General features: G+C 39.5%; 1 protein-coding gene across 16 annotated transcripts in view; it reads right to left on the reverse strand.

The window, feature by feature from the left end:
- Window positions 1-21091, reverse strand: part of PLEKHA5 (pleckstrin homology domain containing A5) — a 159082-nt gene that overhangs the window by 54519 nt on the left and 83472 nt on the right. For all 16 annotated transcript variants that reach the window (XR_011678455.1, XR_011678454.1, XM_071422098.1 and 13 more), the window contains 4 exons: window positions 13330-13413; window positions 12268-12388; window positions 5808-5912; window positions 1733-1805 (listed from right to left, as the gene is read on the reverse strand). Coding sequence is in view for 14 of the 16 variants with exons in the window: in XM_071422098.1 (XP_071278199.1) it covers window positions 1733-1805; window positions 5808-5912; window positions 12268-12388; window positions 13330-13413 (383 nt within the window). In the remaining 2 variants the exon portion in view is untranslated. The remainder of the gene's footprint in view (window positions 1-1732; window positions 1806-5807; window positions 5913-12267; window positions 12389-13329; window positions 13414-21091) is intronic.

The raw sequence follows: 21091 nt of genomic DNA on the forward strand, positions 1-21091 counted from the left end.
TTTCAGCTGCTAATATTCTAACACAATTCTGGGAGTTTAGTATGACTTACTAAGTTTAGTATGACTTACAACAACCACAACTGCACAACCACAAACAGGTCTGTGGTTTCATCTGGGAGCAAGTGCATGACCCTCCCTTACCTATTTTTTCACTACCTGAGAATTAACAGAAATCTAAAAGGGTTTAGAATAAAAGCTTCTTATATTTTATCACCCGCTTCTAATACATTTTGGACTATCACTGCATACATTTAATTCCAGTTTAACAGTTTTAACTATGTTCTATGGAGTGACAGTTAAAAGCCACACTTATCACAAAACCAATTTAGATTATTCTGCCTGTATTTCAGAATGTTGGGCCATGTAGAAAATGAAAATATTATAGAGCTGTTTATTTTGTTGCTGGTTTTGCTTATTGCTTTTTTTGTTTTATTTTGACAAACTTCCTATGCAGTGCTTAAACTCAATTTAATCTGTTCTTAAGGCAGCTATAATGTAGCACTCTTTTTACAACTTTCTGAAGAAGGAGCCTGAAGAGGTGTTTAAAATAAACCTGTAAATAGCACAGAGTATGCAATGACCACTTAGGTAACCACAGTGTATCTGTATCAGTCAGTTGATGTCTCCATAACTGGAATTTCAGCCTGATTTTTGACTCAGCAGGGGTTTATCCAACTACGTGTACCACTTGGTATAGAGAAACAAGCCTAATAACAGTTGAATAATTCAGAATTTGTTAGCTAAACCAGTTGCAAACAGAGCTTTTGTTTCAGACCTGATTTGTCTTTGATTGGATCCGTGCTGCACTTTCAGAGAACACCATTTAAAATTCATCAGTCTCTGCTTTCAGCATCACCAGCATCAGCACCAGTCCTACCAATTCCAAAGCTTCATCCCAAACTGAAACCTTTTGTTGACCTCCACCCACAGTTAAGACTGCAGGTGGCCCTGTTTACATTCCTCTATTTTGCCATGCTCTATAATCCTCCTCACTCTCAGCCTCCTTTAAACTAAAATGGCTGTACACTTTATTTCAGGATTGCCCATGTTTCCTTATGCCCAAGTCCCATTTGTTTCTGGAGGAGCACCACTCCAGTTCATAATCTGCAGTGCTAAAGGGAACACTAACCCATGTAACTCCAGACTAGAATGAGAAGCAGCTAATTTTTCCATTAAAAGTCTGATCTAGCTACGTGAGGTTACTAACAGATTCTTTTGTTCCAAAATACAGCAGAGACTTCTACTCATATGGAATTGGACAATGTTCCATCTTATAAGTATTCATGAACACCGATTAGAGTTCCCAAAGGCATATATATCTTCTTTATCATTCTCAAAGCAGAGTTTCAGCTCCCCTGCATCTTATCCCTTCCCTATCCCCATTTCAGCTACTTAACTCACATAAAAATCACATTTAACCTGACATATTTAGTTTCTAGCAACAGAAGCTGTGAGAAAAACTACAACCCAGAATTTAGTAACAGAGGTGGCTGTGAGTGGGCTTGCCCTTTGAGCACAGCCTGGCAGGCAGGAAGCAATTATGTGAAACTGGTAATTAAGAAAGAAAGAAAAAAAAAGAAGATAAGAGTAGCAGGCCTGGATATTGACAGCTATACAACTATTTTAATTCATAAAGTTAAGCAGAAGCTTATTTATTACATTTCACTAGTGTGTCAAAATTTATCTGCTCCCAGCAAAATTAGCAAAGGAAGCTCTCAGGAGCTGAACTCACCTCTGTAGTAGAAGAGACACAGATCTGAGAGCACAAACCAGCGCTTCTTCCACAGCTTCATCCCAGTGCTGTCCTGCAGGAATCACAGGGGCCAAGTCAGAAAACACACTGGGGACAGCTCTGCTTCCCAGCACAAAACAGGCCCTGCACAGCTGCTGGAAGCCTGGATACTGAGAATTTCAGACTTTCTGTGCTGCAAGGCACTGACCACCAAGAGAACACTGCATTGACCTGCGAAGGCTTCCCAAATGGAATGACAGAACCGGGATTGTGGCTGTGGAGTTTGAATAGAAGTGTGTGCTATCACAGGGTGGAAAACTTAGAGTTTAAGGGTTTAGAACACAGTAATAGATATAAAGCAAGATGGAGGTTTTAGGGTGGAGGTTGGTGCTTCTTCTTCCCCTTTTCCTCTATGGGTTTGGGTGGTTTTGTGCAATTGGATAAAAAAGTCTCCATTGCAGGCACAGGTGGTTGGTTATTGGGTTAAAAGTGAAAATAATTAGGTGTAATGTCTTAATTGGACAGTTTATCCTTAAAAGGCCTTGTAGAGAGAGAGATATGGCTCGATTTTTAGTTTATTAGAGTGAAGTGTTGTAGAACTCCGGGTTTGTGAGACTGTGACAGAGATAAGAATGAATGAACATCTAAGTCCCAATGAGAAATTCCATCTTGCAATTTAATCCTGACCCTGGCAAAAAGAAGATAAAAACTCAACACACAACTGTGCTGTGTGTGCTGCCAGCTCAGTTTCTTGGCTGTTTTAAGCATTTGACTTCTCATCCTGAGCAGTCACTGCAAACAAAGGCTGGGACCCAGGAATCCTGAAGTGAGCAGGGAATCATGGAATTGTTGGGGTTGGAAAAGGCCGTTTAGCTCCTCGAGTCCAGCTGATACCAGCACGGCCAAGTCCACCACTAAACCATGCCCCCAAGTGCCACATTAACACATCTAATCACACCTTCAGGGTTGGTGACCTGACCACTTCCCTGGGCAGCCAGTTCCAACGCTTGACAACCCCGCTGGTGAAGAACGTTTTTCCCATATCCAACCTAAAACTTGAGGGCATTTCCTTTTGTCTTGTCTCTTGTCACCTGAGAGAAGAAACCAGCCCCCACCTCACTACAATCTCCTCTTTGGCAGCTGTAGAGAGTAGGGAGACCCTCTCTGAGCCTCCTTTTCTCCAGGCATGATAGAGATTACAATCTACAGTTTAACTAATTTAAAAAAAATAAAAAGTTTTTTTCCTCTTAATGAGCAAGATAACACTTCAGGTACATCCTCCTTTGTTTTCTGAAGGAACTCTCTGCTGAACTTTGTCTTCTATTACCACTCATATATCTAGAGCAAATTTCTTTCCCAAATATTTTATTCCTACAGCAATTTAATTTTCTTTTATGCTTATAACCAATTTACACCGTACAACTCAGAATGAAAGACTGCCACCACTGCTGCAGTGTAAATAAGCCAGAGCACTACAGCACACACATCCTGGCAGAATCAGATTTATAAATATGTTAATCTGTTCCAAGAAGAAAAGTATGTGTGAATTAGCAATATTCTTGTAGCAAATAGGTTTTGTGACAATGAAGAAGAGGGATTCTCTAATGAAAAACTGTCAGGTGGGTTTGTTTTTGGGGTAGTTCTCCAGCCCAAGAAAAGTCAGGATGATTTTTAGCCTTGTATTTCAAGCTCTGCTCTTTCTGGGGTTGGGGAAATGAGCTGAAAGAAGAAAGGATAAACCAAGAATTAGCTAGGAAACATTATTCAGAAAAAGTATGTTCACTGTAAACATCTTCCAAAAAAGGAGTTGGCTCTGGATTTAAAAATTAGCAGAAAAATGACAGAAGAGGATCACTACATGTACTGAGACAGCATACCCTGAATTTAATAAAAATTGCGAGACTCTGAGATTACATAAATGTTGTTTTACTATCAGAAAGAAACCTGCACAAGCTTTCACTGCACATTTCTGGAGATCATCTCTGTTGATAAAATTGACTAAATTGGCTCTCAATGACTACCCCAACATGGAAATACACAGCAGCACCTTTTCTTACAAACACCAATCAAACATCACAGCATTTAAACTATTTCCCACATAAACCATCTCCAGCCCTGAGGTGGATTAAAAGACTGGTTGAAGTGCCAACCCCAGGGAGAGGGTGGCCATTGCCTCGTGGTGTGCCCCAGGGGTCAACACCATGGCCAAGACAATTTAACAACTTCATTAAGGAGCTGCACACTGAGCTCATCCTGAGTCAGTCTGCACATGGAGTTACGAGGAGTGCCTCGTACTCCAGATGGTTGTGCTGTCATCCAGAGGGACTGGACAGGCTGGGGAATTGGGCAGAGAAGGATCTCTTGGAGTTCAACAGAGGGAAATGCTCAGTTCTCCATCTGCACCAAGGAATGCACCTTGCAGCAAAGGAGGGCAGCAGCATCCCAGACTGCATCAGCAGTGCTGCCAGGACATCCTTCCTCTCTGCTCAGCACCACAGAGGTCTGGCTGCAGTGCTGCTCCTGCTCTGGGCTCACTGGTGCAGGAGGAGCATGAACATACTGCAGGGAACCCAGAAAAGGGCCATGGAGATGGCTGAGAGACTGGAGCATCTTCACATGGAAACAGGGTGAGAGAGCTGGGACTGCTTAGTCTGGGGAGAGAGCAGCTTAGCAGGCATCCTATCAGTATAAACATCTGGTGAGAGACTATAAAAAATATGGAGCCAAACTTTTGCCAAGGGCAAGAAAAGAAACAGTGGGCACAAATAAGAAGCATAAAATTCTACCTCAGCAGAGGTAAAGCTTTTTATGGTCAAATACTGTCACAAGTTGCCAGAGAGGCTGTGGTGCAGTCTTCATCTGTGAGGAGATTCAAAGTCCAGCTGGACAAAGTCCTGCCCAAGACTCTCAAGCACATGGTGTGATTCTGGGGGTGTCCTGTGCAGGGCCAGGAGCTGGACTTGATGATCCTGATGGGTCCCTTCCATGAGATCCATTGATTCTATGACCCTGACCATGATTTTCCATGCTTCTACGACCCTGCCAATGACATTCCATCATTCTATGACCCTGCAGATGATTTTCCATGATTCTATGACCCTGCTCTAGCTGAGCCTGGCTAATTGTGTTAGATTGTCACAAGGTCCCTTCCAACCACGACAACTGTGTGATTCTGTGCCCCAAAAAACAGCAACAAAATCACCTTCGTGAGAATTTTTCACTCTCAGCATTCACATCTCAGAATTCTCTTCGCTCTCAGACTAGAGGCCACAGGATTGTCTAAACCTGAGGAAATCTTCCACTAAATAGACACTTCTAGATCTTATTATCTGAGCAGTTTTTAAAAACTGACTCATCACCGGCACTCAGAAATCTATGCAGGTCATGCCAGTCTATCTGAGTAGGCACAGTAAATGACAATGTAGATCAAAATTACATACACACATTTGTCTCAGCTGAGTTTAAATTAATGAGTTCTCAAGGGTTTCTTGGTGGATTTTAAAAACAGATTTGTAATATTAACCAGAAGAGCAAATTTACAGCAAATTTACCAACTTACAGGCTAGAACACTGTCCCAATATTAAAGAGCACATACTTCAGATTAATTCACACTCCAAGGGAAAACCTAAAAAAATCTCTGGTTTTAACATGATTATCTTTGAATTAAGGAAATAGACATACCTATGTGAAATATATGAAGAAATGTCTCCACTTAGTATTTTTTGTTGAAAATATTACTTTTAGAAAAAAAAAATATACATAGTCTAACAAAAGAAACTTAAAAACCTCCAGTATTCTGGGTCATACACCTTTTGTCCCATCATCTCTACATACCTGAAATCACATCAGCTTTTTTTAGAGAGGATCATTATATATATACTCTACCAAGGTTCTTTACTTGGCTGATGTCCTTATTCGTATCAGACTGATATCCAGTAAGGAGTTAATGAATTGAAGAACACAGTTTATAGCTTCATTCTGCTATTGCTATCACTGTACTTTTTAGAAGTGGTTGTCTATTGTATCACAAAGTAGAGGAGAAAAAAAAGAAGGGGGTGAGGAGGGTCTGAGTACCTGTTTGTAGAGCCAGCCTCTTCTGACAACTGGTGCATTAGGATTTCTCTTTATGGAGTTGGATCTCTTCCCAAAATTATGAACCTTCTTTGAAGATCGTGATGTCTAAATTGAATTGAACATGTTATAGAAACCATGACAACAATAACTGTACAAAAATCAAAATGCTTTTCTTTTCTCTAAGATCTTTATCTTATATATGCTCCTCTAGGGGACTGCAGAAGATAAACTCTATTCTTTTTTTAGATAAATAATTACTACAATGGTTCTGCTGGTTTCAGCATTTCTTTCCTTTCTTCTGCAGAGAATATAAAGATAAATCCCAAGACAAGTACCAAAAGATGTTTTGGGGTTTTTTCAAAATAAGAAAAAACCCAAATTACAAATATCTGACCTTCTTCTAAGGTAGGTAGAATGCCTACTGAGCTGTAGGAAGAGAAGTAAACTCACAGAACTATTATTAATTATGAAAAACTACATCACCTGGGGAAGAAAGCCCACTCTTTCCTGCTTCCAACACTGAACTAACACATGAAAACTTGTTCTGATTCCAACAAGATATAACTCCCCCTTTCCTAAAATAAATTATTTTTTTGTATTCCTTCTTTGTTCTGTGATCTCTTGGTTGGTTTGAATATTCATTATTTTATTTGCTTGCACTAAAGTCTACTTAGAAACCTTTCCACGGAACTCCGGAGCTCACATCAACTCTTACTTATACTTCTTATAATTTTGCAATGATCACCTATGATTAAGAGAAGTAGGAAAAATAAAGCATTTTAGATTTCATCCTTCTACTTGAATAACCACAAGAAATTGGAAAAGGCACAAAGAAACCTGCAGTGCTTTGCCAATTCACACTTTAATCTTCTCAGCCCACATTTAGAAAGTTTGCTCTGCAACTAAAGGAGCTGAACATTTACTTGTGTTTTAAATCCTGTAAGAATTGGTGCCTCAGACACCATGAGATACAGCAAAGTACACTCCTGTGCAGAAGTCAAGTTCAAATAAGTTTTTAAAGCTGCATTTCCAATCCACCATTTGGATTGAGACAGTATGATAATCCTGAGTTTCAGCTTCCCTCTCTCTGCTACTGGGACTAATCATGAGTTTATGCAAAATTCCTAAAGGAGGAAAGCTTGACAACCACTCAGGTTCTGTTGCAAATGAGGTGTGGGACTTCTCTATGGAAATTCTCTCAACACTCATCACAGAACTAAGCTGGGTTTTACTCATGCTTCAGAGTAGCTAAAAAATCATAAACTGAGAACATAATTTAAAAGTATGTGCAGCTTCTGTCAATGATGCCATTAACTGGAAAATACAACACCACTTGGCAAAAAAAAATAACATTACAAAAGTTATACGTGCCTGCCTAGAGTCTACAACACAAAATAAATGTTATATTTTTTTGTTGCAAGAATCATGAGGGAATATAAAAACAATCAGAGTGCTTTTAATTTCCCTTGGAGATACAGAAATTTGACTCGGTTCTGAAAAGCAAGACAGAGTAAGCAGTTGAAAACCTAATTAAGAATAAAAGTAAAAAACTTCAACATTTTCTTCTGAAAAATTCTATCAGTGCAAAATGGACAAAGATTTCTAAGAAGCCACGAGAATGATGACAGCCAGCTGTGAAAAAGGAATACATAACAAAGAACATAAAAAAATGCAGCTATAAAGTGAACTATATCTCTCTGTTAACCTGTATGAGTGCTGTATTGGCATATCACACAAAAGCTGTGCTAACACTTTGATCAGAAATAATTTCTAACACTCACACCTACTCTAATATTAGCTACTAAAGGTTCAGAACTCCTCAAGAGCGCTCCAGAATTCCTACACTTGTAAAAATAGCTAATGCATTGAGGATGCTTCTGAAGACAACCAAGCACTTGTGTCAAGCCTAACGAATTCAGATAATTTAGGCAGCTGTCTCTAAGGTAGGGTGATAAAAACCCATATTGACTCCAATTTCACTGAGCTAACAGCAGAGTTTTAATGGGTTACATCCTACCAACTGTGAATACAAACTTCCTTCAATTAAATGCAGCATCACAAGTGCTTTCTAATTTTAGTTAATACACAGAACACTTTAGATGACTTGTAATTAGTTTGCCACACACTGCATAAAGAGAATAACTTCACAACAAACTCTGAACCTTAAGACAATGAGTATTTTGGGACACTGAAACATTGTAGGTGAGTATATAAACTAATTATGGGTTCTCAGACTTTAGATCATCTCCTCCTTTGTTATGGGATCCCTGGCCATCCCCGATATCCCATTCATAACTAATTATCTCAAACTGTGAAAGGGAAAAAAATAAAAATAAAGAACTGAAGGGTTCAAGTACTTTTTACCCCACAGCACAAAAACAAAAATTAAAAATACAGGACATATTGCCCAGCTCCAGCTTCTGGAGAAGGCAAAGAGAAAGAGAGGAAAGTGAAGGAATGATCCAACCACTCATCAGTGTCTGGAAGGTGCAGAAGGTAACAGAGCAAGCAGAGCCACCCCTGGTACCATCTGATTCATTCCAAGGCACAGCAACTCTGCTGCCTCCAAAATCAGATCCTGTGGAACAAACCCTGCACAAACCCAGTGCCGAAAAAGAAGCCAGGATGTCCAGCCAGTGATGTTCACTGGTTTCCAAAACTGAAAAAACAAACACCCAGCGGGGTTTTGAACTCTGATAACAGACCAGTGAGCATCTGGAGCTGCACATTTCAGCACCCTGCAAACAGCTTTTCTCTCTGCTTAGCTGGTAGGAAAACACAGGGTTTATGTGAGGCTTCTTTACCAGTTTCAGAACTAGCACAAAAGTCATTAATTGACATAAAATTCATTGCATATAAATTTGAAAAACGTAGGCTCAGAACCTTGCAAATAAGGAAATTTTCTGCATGTGAACTTAGAGAGTACAAATCTGTATCTTTGTTACTTTTAACTTCTGTTTAAAAATATGCTTCTGGTGTTCAAGGCTTCCATTATCTTCCAAACCACAAAACAACAGGATGCTGCTTTCTGGATTTTGTTGGCAATTTTGGTGCCTTCCAATGCTGCAGCTTTCCATAAGCCGAATGGGTTTCTGCCTCAGCATTTTAGCTTGAACCAGGAGGTTGTTCTTGAAGCAAATCTCCCCATCATTCACTCCTAGTGTGCTCTGGTTTGCATAGCAAAGGAAACTGGATTCCATTTAGGCAGGACTAAAATATAAGATGCACAAGGAGCACTACTGGGCTGGTCTGAATATAAATCATAAAATACAGTGCAGACATCCAGCTCTGAGCACCACCAATGCTCTTCACAGCCCTCCTGTTCACTGTGCTGTTTGCTAATGATTTTTAATAATAATAATAATGAATAATTTTAATTTCTGTTAATCAGAAATTTCCAGCTAACCTGGATCCAGAGCAGAGCTGTATGGCTACACCTACACTAGCCATTCAAAGCTGGACTGAACTGAAATACATATAAACAAATTGATTAATATTTGTGAGCACTGGGAAACATCCCAGCTGTACTGGAGCTGTCCTGGGCTAACTCCACACCACTTTCTGCAAGAAAAATGTGTTCACCTTATTCTGCTGATAATCAGGACAGCAATGAAGAGCAGCAGATCTGAACTGTAGAGGGTGTCTGGAAATGTGACTGACTTTACACATTAAAAAGCAATTTATGACACACAATCCTGTTTGTCTAGGTAGTGATTTTGACAGCAGGGAGAAAAATAAGATTAAAAAAAGAAAGACAACTACAAGACCAATTTCTTTATGCCACAGAGAGATGAAAATAAATACTTCTCTATCAATCTGAAGCCTGTGGGTTTTCACAGCCAGAGGTCTGTGCTAGTGCCTTCATGTCTGGAAATACACTCCAAGCTACAGGAAATAAGCACTTAACAGAGCTGTAATATGTTATTTGGCCCCCCTCATGTATACAGTGGGAAAGGAAGATTAGAATTAGGACTTTTACTGAGCAGGAACTGATTTTTGTCTCACCTCATATTAGCCTCTGGTCAGCAACAGACCCCCGAGAGTCTTTCTGACACAGAAACTTCTCCAAGTTCCATTATCTATCGGGGATCAATTAACATTATTGCAAGGAAAAGTTTCTCCTGTACCCCTTAACTGTCGGAAACTTCAGTTGTACTCCAATCTTTTTTCCATTCCTCACTGCATTCCAGTATCAGGTGTGATCATGAATTATCTCTTAAAACAAAAACCATCTAAAAAAATTGGTTTGGCAACCACACGAAGCATCCTTCTGCCCTGTAATTAATTCTCTGTAAGTTCCCTCACCAACATTTTATTCCTGTTTTATTGTGCTACAATACTACTATTATATTAATATAATACTGCATATATATGTATCTAATATATAAAAATAAATATATAATATGCATTATACTATATTATATATATACACTATAGATACATATATATACACACATATACACATATATATATATGTGTATATATACACACACTATATATACATATTATAGTCAAAAGTTAAGAATTCCAGGCTTTATAGTGTTTGAAGACATGAGTAAAAACACAAAATCAGTTTTGTATCCAGGTACAACCCAGGTGCCATATCTATAGTTATCTTTAGAAAGGATTCAACTCATTATCCTTGAATAGCTGCCAGAAAAGGCAGATTGATATTCGCTGTGGTTCTACGTTCCAGCATTCACCTCCCCAAAAACAACAGTTTTTAAATGGTGTTACACTAATTCAGACAAATGCACATTTGAAAACTGATGTACAGTAATTACACATGCAGCCACAATAATCATATTAATATTTTAAGTGCATTTAAATAACTAGAACAGGAGGAATGAGAAACAGAACAATCTATTTTTTTCAAAATGTTATTTTCACAGGAAACTAAAGTGTCATTAATCAATGAAAGTAGAAGAAATCACATTAACTGGGCCAGAGAAATCTCAATTTCCTTCTCGAAGACTATGAAACAAACACTAGGCTAAAGGGCATTTTCATCTCTTTTGAAAGAAAAGTGAGAAAAATGTAAGACACATGCTCCTAAATTGTAATTAATTTTGCATATTTGACCTGAGATTGCTTCCCAGAAAATGAATTTTGAGAGAACTAGCTATGTAATTATTGCATTCTACATCATTTTTATGACTCTAACAAGAAATTACCTGGGGTTTTTTGCTTGCTTGGTTGTTTTAGGACTTAGCTGGTTTTGAGTTTGTTTTTTACTGTTGTTGTTTGGGGGTTTTCTAGTTTGTTGTATTTTAAACTGGTTTTCCTGCATGGACTTAAACATGATCATATGAAAGTTGAGATGGATTTTGTTACTGTTCATAATACATCTGTGACTCTCTATTTTTCCCTCCAGCAACATTAATAGATTAAGACACTTTTCTGATTAAATAAGTTTTTAAATAAGTTTTCTAACATAGGTCAAGGATTCTGCCTGTCTCATGAGATATTTAAAACAACAAAAAAGTTTCCAAAATGCACTGGAAGGAGCCTTGCAATGTTTCTTACCACATGGTAAGTCAATTATTTCAATCCAAGTTTCTGACATTAAGGAATTTTCTCAGTTAGAACATATTCCAAAGTTTATTTTTCCCTTGTAGGCTGGATTGATTTTCTGAAAAAGCACTTCTCAGGGTTAGCATTTTCAATGACTAGCTGAAGTACAGGGTTTTTCCCTCTTGTTTAAATGTTAACTACTGGCTAGAAGAGATGACAGCTCTTGTCTGTCATCACTGATCAAAAAGCTGTTTTCTTGGTCTCCTAAAAAACTTAAGGCATTTCCTAATTTTGCAGCAAGTGCACTTCTCTCTCAGGAAACCTGAAAATTTAAAAAAAAAATAAAAAATGCACACAATAGGCTCATCAGCTTTATCCAATAAACCTAAAAGTTGGTAAAAACATCTGGGCATTTACCTTAACCTCCTGAGAAACTGGGTGAATGAAGAAGTAAAACAAAAATTAAGGTGATCCTGGGATTCTCCCAACCATTTAGCAGGAATTTTTCTAGGAAGCCAGGACTTCTGCTCTGGCCCAATGTCACTTGATATTTAGGGTCACCTCCCACCTCTCTCACAACTACTTCTTGCTCACAATCCCAACTCTCTCTGTTTTACCTGGACGCATCCAGGCAATTGTTTGTGATGGAGCAATTTCTGCAACAGTGCTGGCCCAGGTGCCTCATCAGTCACTCAGGGTTTTGCTGTTCACACAGATCAGAAAGGTCAGTTTAAGTCATTAGGATCTGAGATACCTGATAAAAATTACAGCTACAGTGACAATTTGTTTGAGTTTCCAAATCAAACCTGGAAGAAGTTGAGTGCCCTGAAAAATATGTAAGCGTTGTTTCTCTTTTTCAGTGGAACACTAACACACAGCACTGTCTAGCACCTTGTGGAATAACTGAATTACTTTAGTTCTAATTTATTTGGACATAAAGACTTACTCTGCCCACAGGGCTCATTGGATGAGCAGCATAATCTGATGCCAGATTATAGTTAGTTGCTTCAGATATCATGCTTACAGGTCGTTCCTTCTTTTCTTCAGATGACATTGCTGCAGCAGTCCTGAAAATAGAATATGTAATAGCACTGGAACATGCTGTGTGTGCAGACTGCTAATAAAAAGCACCCCTAGATGTAGCTTTGTACAGCCTGTGTCCTACTTTTCCAATTTGAAAGCAATTCACACTTCATTGCAGAGTTACCTGCACTGTGTTTTAAACTCCAACCTGTTATAGATGAATTTTAAGATGTTGCTTAAAATCAGAATTTCTCTCTTAGCAGCAGGTGTTGGTGGGAGGGAAAAAGACAGGTATGAGTGTGAGATGGAAATGGGAAGAAATGCTCTCCAAAGGTCCCCTCTGGCTTTGCCCCCCTTTCACACTGGTGAAATTTGGCCAGTTCTGGTGGTTTGCACTGGAGCCACCATGTAATGTGTTACAGCAATGGTGGTGGGGAGGACACCCAGAACCCCAACAAAATCCTGAGCTCAGGCATGAGCTCCATGCAGACCTTCATGTATTGCTCTAAAAAACTAATGCAAAGACAGCAAATCTGAGTTATTATCCAATGATTCAGAAAGTGCCCCAACTGGCCAAGGTAATAATCAATTGAGGAGAAACTATCAGGCAAAACATTACAAATTAACAGCTTGTGATTGTCCCTAAGTGATTATAAAATTTATCTCTTTCTGGAAGTTTATCTGATTGTTATATAATATCTAGGCTGTTTACTTAAATTACAGAACAATTAAAGCGATAAGAGGAAATTCATACAGTGCATAAATGTGATGCATTTCTATCATACAACTAATCTGCGCTATGTTTTCTATCTTAACAATTTAAAATATTTATCATTGCTTTCAAGTGATTTAAACAAGTAAAACTATCTACATGTTGATCTGACTTGGAAAAAATAAATATTGCCACTAGTAATCACTGAATCTTACTTCATTATTAATGGGCTTTAAAGCCTATGTTTTATAGAGTGAAACAGAAGGCACTTACTGCTCATTCACAACAAAAATACAATTGTCCTGTGAAGGCTGTCCTGTCACTGGATGTTTGCAGGTCACTTTTCGTTCATTATGACTGTGAAAGAGAGAGAAAGAAAAGTATTAGGCAATAAGTTTTGATTTTCCAGCTCAATTATGTAAATCCAGTGCATCAAATGTATCAATTCAGTGAAAACAATTAAGAATATTTCATTATGGCATGTAACAACATAAGTGTACAAACTCACAAATGCACACACATATATATACACACAAAAAAAAAGGATGAGAACTAGTATTGAATAATTTTCATTGGCACTGGTTTGGCAACCATTCTGAATTATAAAAACAATAAAAGTGGTTTTAGTTCATATATAAACATAGATAATTCACTTCAGCTATGACTTTATGTATTCAAAACCAGGGACAAGATGAACATGGGACATATTTAACTGCTCTGTAAGGATAAAACACTACTGTAAAAGCAACTGTCTTCATCCTCAGGACATGAAGATACTAGTTTCAAATTTCCAGTATTACAGATAATACCCAGTGACTGGAAGAAGAGTGAGGGGTTGCAATCACAGTTCTACTTTTGCAGGTGACTTTTTAATTCAGGTTGCTGCTCAGAAGTGTCTTCCAGAGGCTGAGCTTCATCCCCAACAGCACAAAAATGCTCCCCTTAGCATTTCTCATTCCCCTGAACTGCAGATCCTGATAGATCACAGCTTGGAAGAAACTGCCCAAATTCAACATCTATCAGCTGCTGCCACACAGGAAAGAAATGTCTGGGCTTGAGTCCTCCAGCCTCTGAAGGGAAGAAGAGAAAGGCAGGGCTGGGTCTGGGCTCCTCAGAGCAAGAGCAACAAGGAGCTGCTGGGGAAGGTTCAGCACTGGGCTGTGGGGATGATGAGGGGACTGCAGCATCTCTCCTGGGAGGAAAGCCTGGGAAAGCTGGGCCTGTTTAGCCTGGAGAAAAGATGACTGAGAGGGATCTTATCAGTGCATCCACATGTCTGAAGGGTGAGTGACAAGAGCCCAGTGCCAGGGCAAGGGGCACAAACTGAAACACAGCCAGCTGCACCTGAATATGAGCAAAAAGCGCTGAGCACTGGAACAGGCTGCCCAGAGAGGCTGGGGAACCTCCTCTGGAGAGATTCCAAACCTGCCTGGCCACCACCTGTGTCTGTTGCTCTAGGTGAGCCTGCCTTGGCAGAATGGTTGGACTAGATCTCCAGAGTCACTTCATCCTTAACACCTACTTCTTTTACTGCCTATTCATTTACCCATGTGAACTTTCAAGCACTTTGAAGCACAGCTCATCTCATGAATGTCACACTTTCCATCCTTCCTGCTTCATAAAAACAACCTGAATTAACAAGACTATCTTAATATTCTCCACTTTTAAACTAAAATTCTTAGGATCATAACAATTTGCAATTATAGAGCATTATTGATTAAAAGCTGCCTCCAAACAAAAGCCTAATAAAAAATCCACACCACTTTAATGGTGAATGAATTGAAAAGCCTTCATAAACTTAGAGTGCAAGATTAGATAGACAGCCCAATTCTTTGTACTTCCTCTACTGGGATTTTAGAAACCAACTAATGCCTAAATGGAGAGACTATGTTACAGAGCTTAACGATGAGCTGGCAATTGCCAGTGCTTTATCTTTGTTCTGAGTTCAACAGATTTCTAAGTTTAGCCCCTGAAGGAGCTGTTGTTGCAGAAATGGATCAATTACAACGAAGAGACAGGAAAGAGACACTCTGAGAACAGTCTGTGCCATTCCCAATTGCCCTGGTCATACAATGCCTCGCAAGGAAATCAGCCCAGATTAAAGAGATTTCAGGTTCAAAACATTCCTGAGCAAGCATCCAGGTTCCTTTGCTTTGATTATGAGTCCTCTTTTGCTTCCTTTCCAAAACCTTTTTTTCCCCCTCTGACATTTCAGAAACTCTCACACCAAAGTGAAAAAAAACCCAAACCAACAAACCGTGGAGATGAGCTGTCCAAAACACTTTGCCAAAACGTTGCCTTCTTGTTCTCATTAAACCTTGACAGGTGACTGTCAGCTGCATCCATAAATATGGAAATAAGTGGATCAGGACTTCTGCTCAGGGACCAGAAATCATCAGGTCCACACAAAGTGGGGCACATCCCATGTTTTGCGTGAGTGCACATTGCTGATGATACAGAAGAGGCAACACCCAAGGACTGCAGTGGGGAAACCACACAAAACCAGGGGGGAAAGGAGGGAGAGGGCAGAAAAGTGAGAGAGGAGAGCAGAGGAAGCAATACTCAAGAATATGTTGCTTCAGGTTTGAGTCATGTATCAAGTTAGCATTCCAAAAGCACCAAAAAAATCCTTGAACAAAACACAGTTTTCCCCACTAGTCACACAGATGTTGAGATGTATGGGAGGTAGCTGAGATTACATAAAAAAGGCAGAAAACATATCACAGACGTGAGCCATGCTCCTGAGGATTGTACAGCACATTCCTTCTAGACCTGAATAGTCACTTCCTTCTAAAAGAGTAAAGCAAAGGGAAAACAGGCTTTTTTCCCCTTCAAGGCAAAGGAAAAACAGGCTTTTTTCCCTTCAGCTTAGACACAAGTGAAATCTCATGGGTGAACACTGGAAATTCAGCTTGTGCAACTAAAGAGTGATGACTGTAAATATGTCTAACTGCATGAAAAGATTTTAAATACTTCCATTTGAAAACTTTTTCATTACTCATCTAATTATTGCATTTTTGGCAGTAATTTACCTGGTATTTTGACAAGGCTCCTCAAAATACTTGTGCAAGGTGTAGGGAAGCTTGATAATTATTGTCATAACCCTCCCACATAACAGTAGGTTAAGGCATTTGTTTCAAACTCTGTCTTGCAGAGAGTTTTATTCAAACTAAGCTACAGTTTGATATTCACAATCTTCAACATCCAGTTTAGATACTTGTTCAGTTATCCATAAATTGCTGGCTACACACACACTTAGAATTTCATTTATTATACTACAATAATCTATACATAATCAATAGATCTCAGAGGAAATAAAGCAAAAACCTAATTTTTTTTTTACTGAGAACTCTAATTTCAACTTTATACCAAATCCAATGTGTAATTCAGAGTTTCAACCTTGCATATTCATGTGTATGTACTTTATTCTGTGGAAAGAGAGTGATTCACTTTGACACAGCCAGTGTGTTACTTTTCACTTATGCAGAGGTACATCCTCCTCCTTTCTCCTTCCAGTTTTTCCCATGTTTTGAGAACACAGGACAACCACACACAAAAGTCTTTTGCGTTTTTTCTGAAGGCCCTAACTGACCCTTACTATTTTAGGATCTACTATTTTAGCATGCCATCATATTAATGGCATGCTAAACACTAGAGACAAAGACAGGAAAAAATTCCCTGTGTATTTCATTACTATTCATGAGCTTTCTCCAGACTTGTATGTGACAAAAACTATTCCTCATTAATATTTGCTTCTGGAATGTTTTGGACTCCAGAAATCTACATTAAGATGACATGAGAGAAGCAATTCAATGCAAAATAAAGCATAATTCTTGCATGTATCAACATAATATTCTTTCTGCTTGATTCCAGCAGTGGTTTTATACCTGCCATGAAAGAATCAGTCAATCAAAACTAAACCAAACCAACCATAAATGTGAAAACAAGCAACCCAAACCACACCAAAAGAGCCTCACATGGGTAGAAGATCCATTTTTAGATATCTCAGTGCAAGACAACTGGTACCAACCTAACAGCCAACCAACTTAACTTGACCCCTTTTCTCCAGAATTTTCCAACTTTCCAATCCTTTCCTCTGAAAGCAGCAAGCTTTGGCATCATTTATAAGGTAGCTTAGTTCTGGCACATGGACAAGCCCCCAGAGCAAAAGGATTTATCCTGTTCAGGTTAGAAATGACAGCAACCTTGAATTTGACTCACGTTATTTGCCGCCTTCTCTACTCTCTCTCTCCCTTCCATCCTTTAAGACTCTTAATCTCTTTAGAAGACAGGATTATTTTACTTATTTTCTAGACATGTTCAAAAAAAATTTGTTGTGCAGTTTTAGTCTATTCACTAAATGTACAGTCAACAGCAATCTTTTTGTTGGTTTAATGTGATCCAAGGACTACTGAAAAAAAAAAAACCTCAAATATATCATTCAGAGATATTATTCTATTTGTAAGCAGCAACTAAGCACATCATTCCAGGTGCAGAGCTTGCCAACATAAGTCCTACGCAAGCAGGTTTCTTTGTTTTCTATCTCATGTTTTCAGGACTGCTGACCCAAAATGTTGTGCACCAATGTTTTGTTCTAACACACGTTACAAAAGTCTGCCAAATCAAAACTCTGATCAGTTTTGCTGCTTTGAAGTCACTATCATCTTTGTCAGTATATTCCATAGGAAATTAACTCAGATAACTGCAGCTGGAATGGAAAAAGGAGATATGTAATCCAGTTGTACAGTTAAAATGAAGGGTTAGACCATTTTTCCTCTGGAACAAAACAGTTCACTCCAAAGTGGCAACAAAGATCAAAGGACAAGGGTGGAAACAGTTGGTTTGGGGTCTCTCCATTGAATGATTTGGTTGAGCTCCCTGTCCTCTTAGAAAAAAAAAAAAAAAGAGCTGGGCCAGAACTCCCAAAGACACATCTGGTTTTCTCCCACTCAAATTAAAGCTAGATGCCACTTCAAAGCTTCTCTCATGCCCTTTCTTTGTAGCCTTTATTTATGTGTTCCTCAGTGCTAAGGCCTTCTCATTTGCTTATTGTCAATGTGGCCATCAAAGCAAAGGCTGAATACTAACAAAAATCACAAACCAGGACACCTTTTAAGAGGCCTCCAAATCTTTAATTTAGAAACACTGTTCCTTTTGACAAATGAGCACTGAAGAACACATTTCAGAAGAATGCTACACCAAATATCTGCTTCCTAACATTTATTCCAGGTCTTGAGATTCACAGGCTAGCAATCTAATCTCTATTATGGATACACACAATCCCTATATAGCACAAATATGCTGAGACATATTTCTTATGAGAAGCAGTTCTATGCATTTTTCATGACAAATTACTTGAAAAGATTACAAATAAGGTAAGATCAAGATTACCAGAGCAATAAAGCCATGCTGTCTGCATTCATGCTGAATTTCTGCACTGATATTTAAAGGTAAGGTTCAACTGGAAACAAACATAAGACAAGTCTAGGGCAGATTTGTTTGGCTTCTGTGAATGAAGCCCTTCATTCCTCACCTGGTGAATCAAATCAGCCATTTCTACCTTGTGCGCTTGCTTTGCAGCATATGAATGTCTCATTTCTAACAGCAATAAATGCAGTTATACTTACCTAACCAAGAGTTGTCTGAATTTGGAAAAAAAATTTAAGTAAATGCAGTCCCTACACAACAGCAAGCAAGGATGTGGTCTGTGGCTATGCTGCCACTTCTATTTTACTGAATCTGCAATGCCACATTTTACAGCAAACAGCAAATGCAAGCACTTTTTTACCAGTGCTATCATACCCTAGAATTACACGAGCCTTTTTTCAATTAAGGTTTTTCAACAAGTTTGGAAAGGGGGCTGCCTGGCTCCACAGGGAAACATCTGAGTGTGGTAACTAAACATCAGGGAGCCCCAGGAAAAGTGGGAGTGAAGAGACAGCCAGTTCCCAAGTGCTGACAGACCTGTAACACGTCCCATACGCTGCTGAGAACAAAGTGTTTGTGACCCTTTGTGTGTGCACACGCTTTTGGGAAGGTGCAGACAAAATTCCACTCATTTTCTTGGCAGACAATGTAACACCTAAACTGTAGTTACTGCTGCCACCATTTTTCTGGGCTGCTCTGAGCTTATTGTTTCAGGCAACCTGCCAGTTCTGTAGACTTTCCTTTTAAGTCCTCCTCAGCTATAGTTATAGCAGTTTTGGTATCTTTGCTGCTGCTGCTGTAGTGAAAAGCATCTGGACATTTCTATACAGCTGACTGTAGTCCAGCTTTTATTTTTATTTTCCAAAAGATTAAGCACTGCTGCCCCAAAATTATAAGCCTTCCTCTCAATGAGACCATTTTAAACCCACACTCATATTCCAGTGAAAATATCCATATGAAAACAGCCTTTTCTCACTTGAGCAGATATGATTAACATGCTCTCATGATATATTTCCAACATAAAACTAAGTTTACGTAAGCAGGAGCAAATATTTTAAAAAACAACTCTTTCAGAATACTAGGATGAAATACTTGCTAAAACTGCATGCACTCTATTACAGATTGAGAAGGTTTTAATAAAAAACTTCTCTTCCTAATCAAACACTCCCTTGTCAGGAAAAGTTACTGTTCTCAGGGTTCCCAGAACTTTGTGGGAGGTGTCTTTCATTCTGTAGGTAACATATCTGGGAATTGATAAAATATGGAGGCTCAGTAAGGGCCACAAAGCTGTGGTGGCAATTTCTGAGATGCACCTGCCATGTGTCATCAATTTATGTAACATTTCATTACATTTTGAGCCCTGGGCACAGGGTCTGATACAGTACCTTGATAGCAGACTGCAGATGAAGAAAATGTTCAATTCTGTAAGCATTACTGTGTAGTAAAAATGACTAACACCCTGTTTGCTATCGGAGGTAAGATTTAGGAGAACAGGGAAGTCGGTTTTAGGAGGCAGAACTCTCTGTAAGCCTCAGACTTGGAACCCAAGAATCCTTTAATGGTTAACTCCCTGGAGAGATTCTAAGACCTAGAGTAACGATTCTGAAGTGAAATCCCACACTATGTTTTCTGAAGAGAGCCAGGCTTTGGAGCAGCATGGTCCAGCAGGTGGTTTGAGGAGCAGAAGCACCACTGGACTCTCCAGTCCGGGCTGTTGCTGCCAGGACACTCATCACCATCTCTGAGATCATCATCATCATCTCACCCTCTTCTCAGCCCTGGTGAGGCCATATCTGGAGTGCTGTGTCCAGTTCTGGGCTCCTCAGGACAAAAGAGACATGGAGCTCCTGGAGGGGGATCCAGTGAGGGCTTTGGGGATGGTGGGGAGACTGGAGCATCTCTCAGGAGAAAAGCTGAGGGAGCTGGGGCTGCTCAGGCCTGAGAAGAGACCTCATCCCTGTCTGTCCCTGCCTTCAGAGGGGGCTCAGAGCAGGGACTGTGAGGCCCAGCAATGGTGGGACAAGAGGAATGGGCAGGAACTGATGCCCAGGTTCCACCTGAACACAAGGAAGAACTTCCACACCCTATGAGCTGTGCAGACCAAGACTGCCCACCAAGATTGCCCAGGGAGGTCATCTGCCTCTCTGGAGATGTTCCAGAACCATCTGCACACACTGCTGTGCCCTGTGCTCTGAGGTGACCCTGCCTGGGCAGGGAGGTGGCACCAGATGCCCACTGTGGTGCCTTCCAGCCTGGCATTCTGTGAAAACTGACAGCAGATGGCTGATCAGCTGATGTTTTCCAAAATCTTGCTTCCCTGATGCAGGAGGGACACTGCACCCTCTCTATGAAGAGGTAGAGAGGGTAGAACAAGTAAAGCTAACTTGTAGAGAGGGCAGCAAAAAGCTACATTTAATTAAAAAACCCACAAAAACAAAAAAAACAACAACCCCCCCCCCAAAAAAAAACCAAAACAAAAAATACCAAAAAACCCAAACCAAACAAACAAGCATGCCCCCAAAACAAAGAACCCAAACAAAAAAAACCCTGTTCCAATACAAAGCAAAAGCTGTCTTTTGCTGCTGGAGTTTGACCACTCATATTAGCA

The sequence above is a fragment of the Agelaius tricolor genome, unplaced genomic scaffold (genome assembly GCF_023055355.1).
Source record: "Agelaius tricolor isolate 1412-34295 unplaced genomic scaffold, bAgeTri1.0.p SCAF_3, whole genome shotgun sequence".
NCBI classification, from domain to species: domain Eukaryota; kingdom Metazoa; phylum Chordata; class Aves; order Passeriformes; family Icteridae; genus Agelaius; species Agelaius tricolor.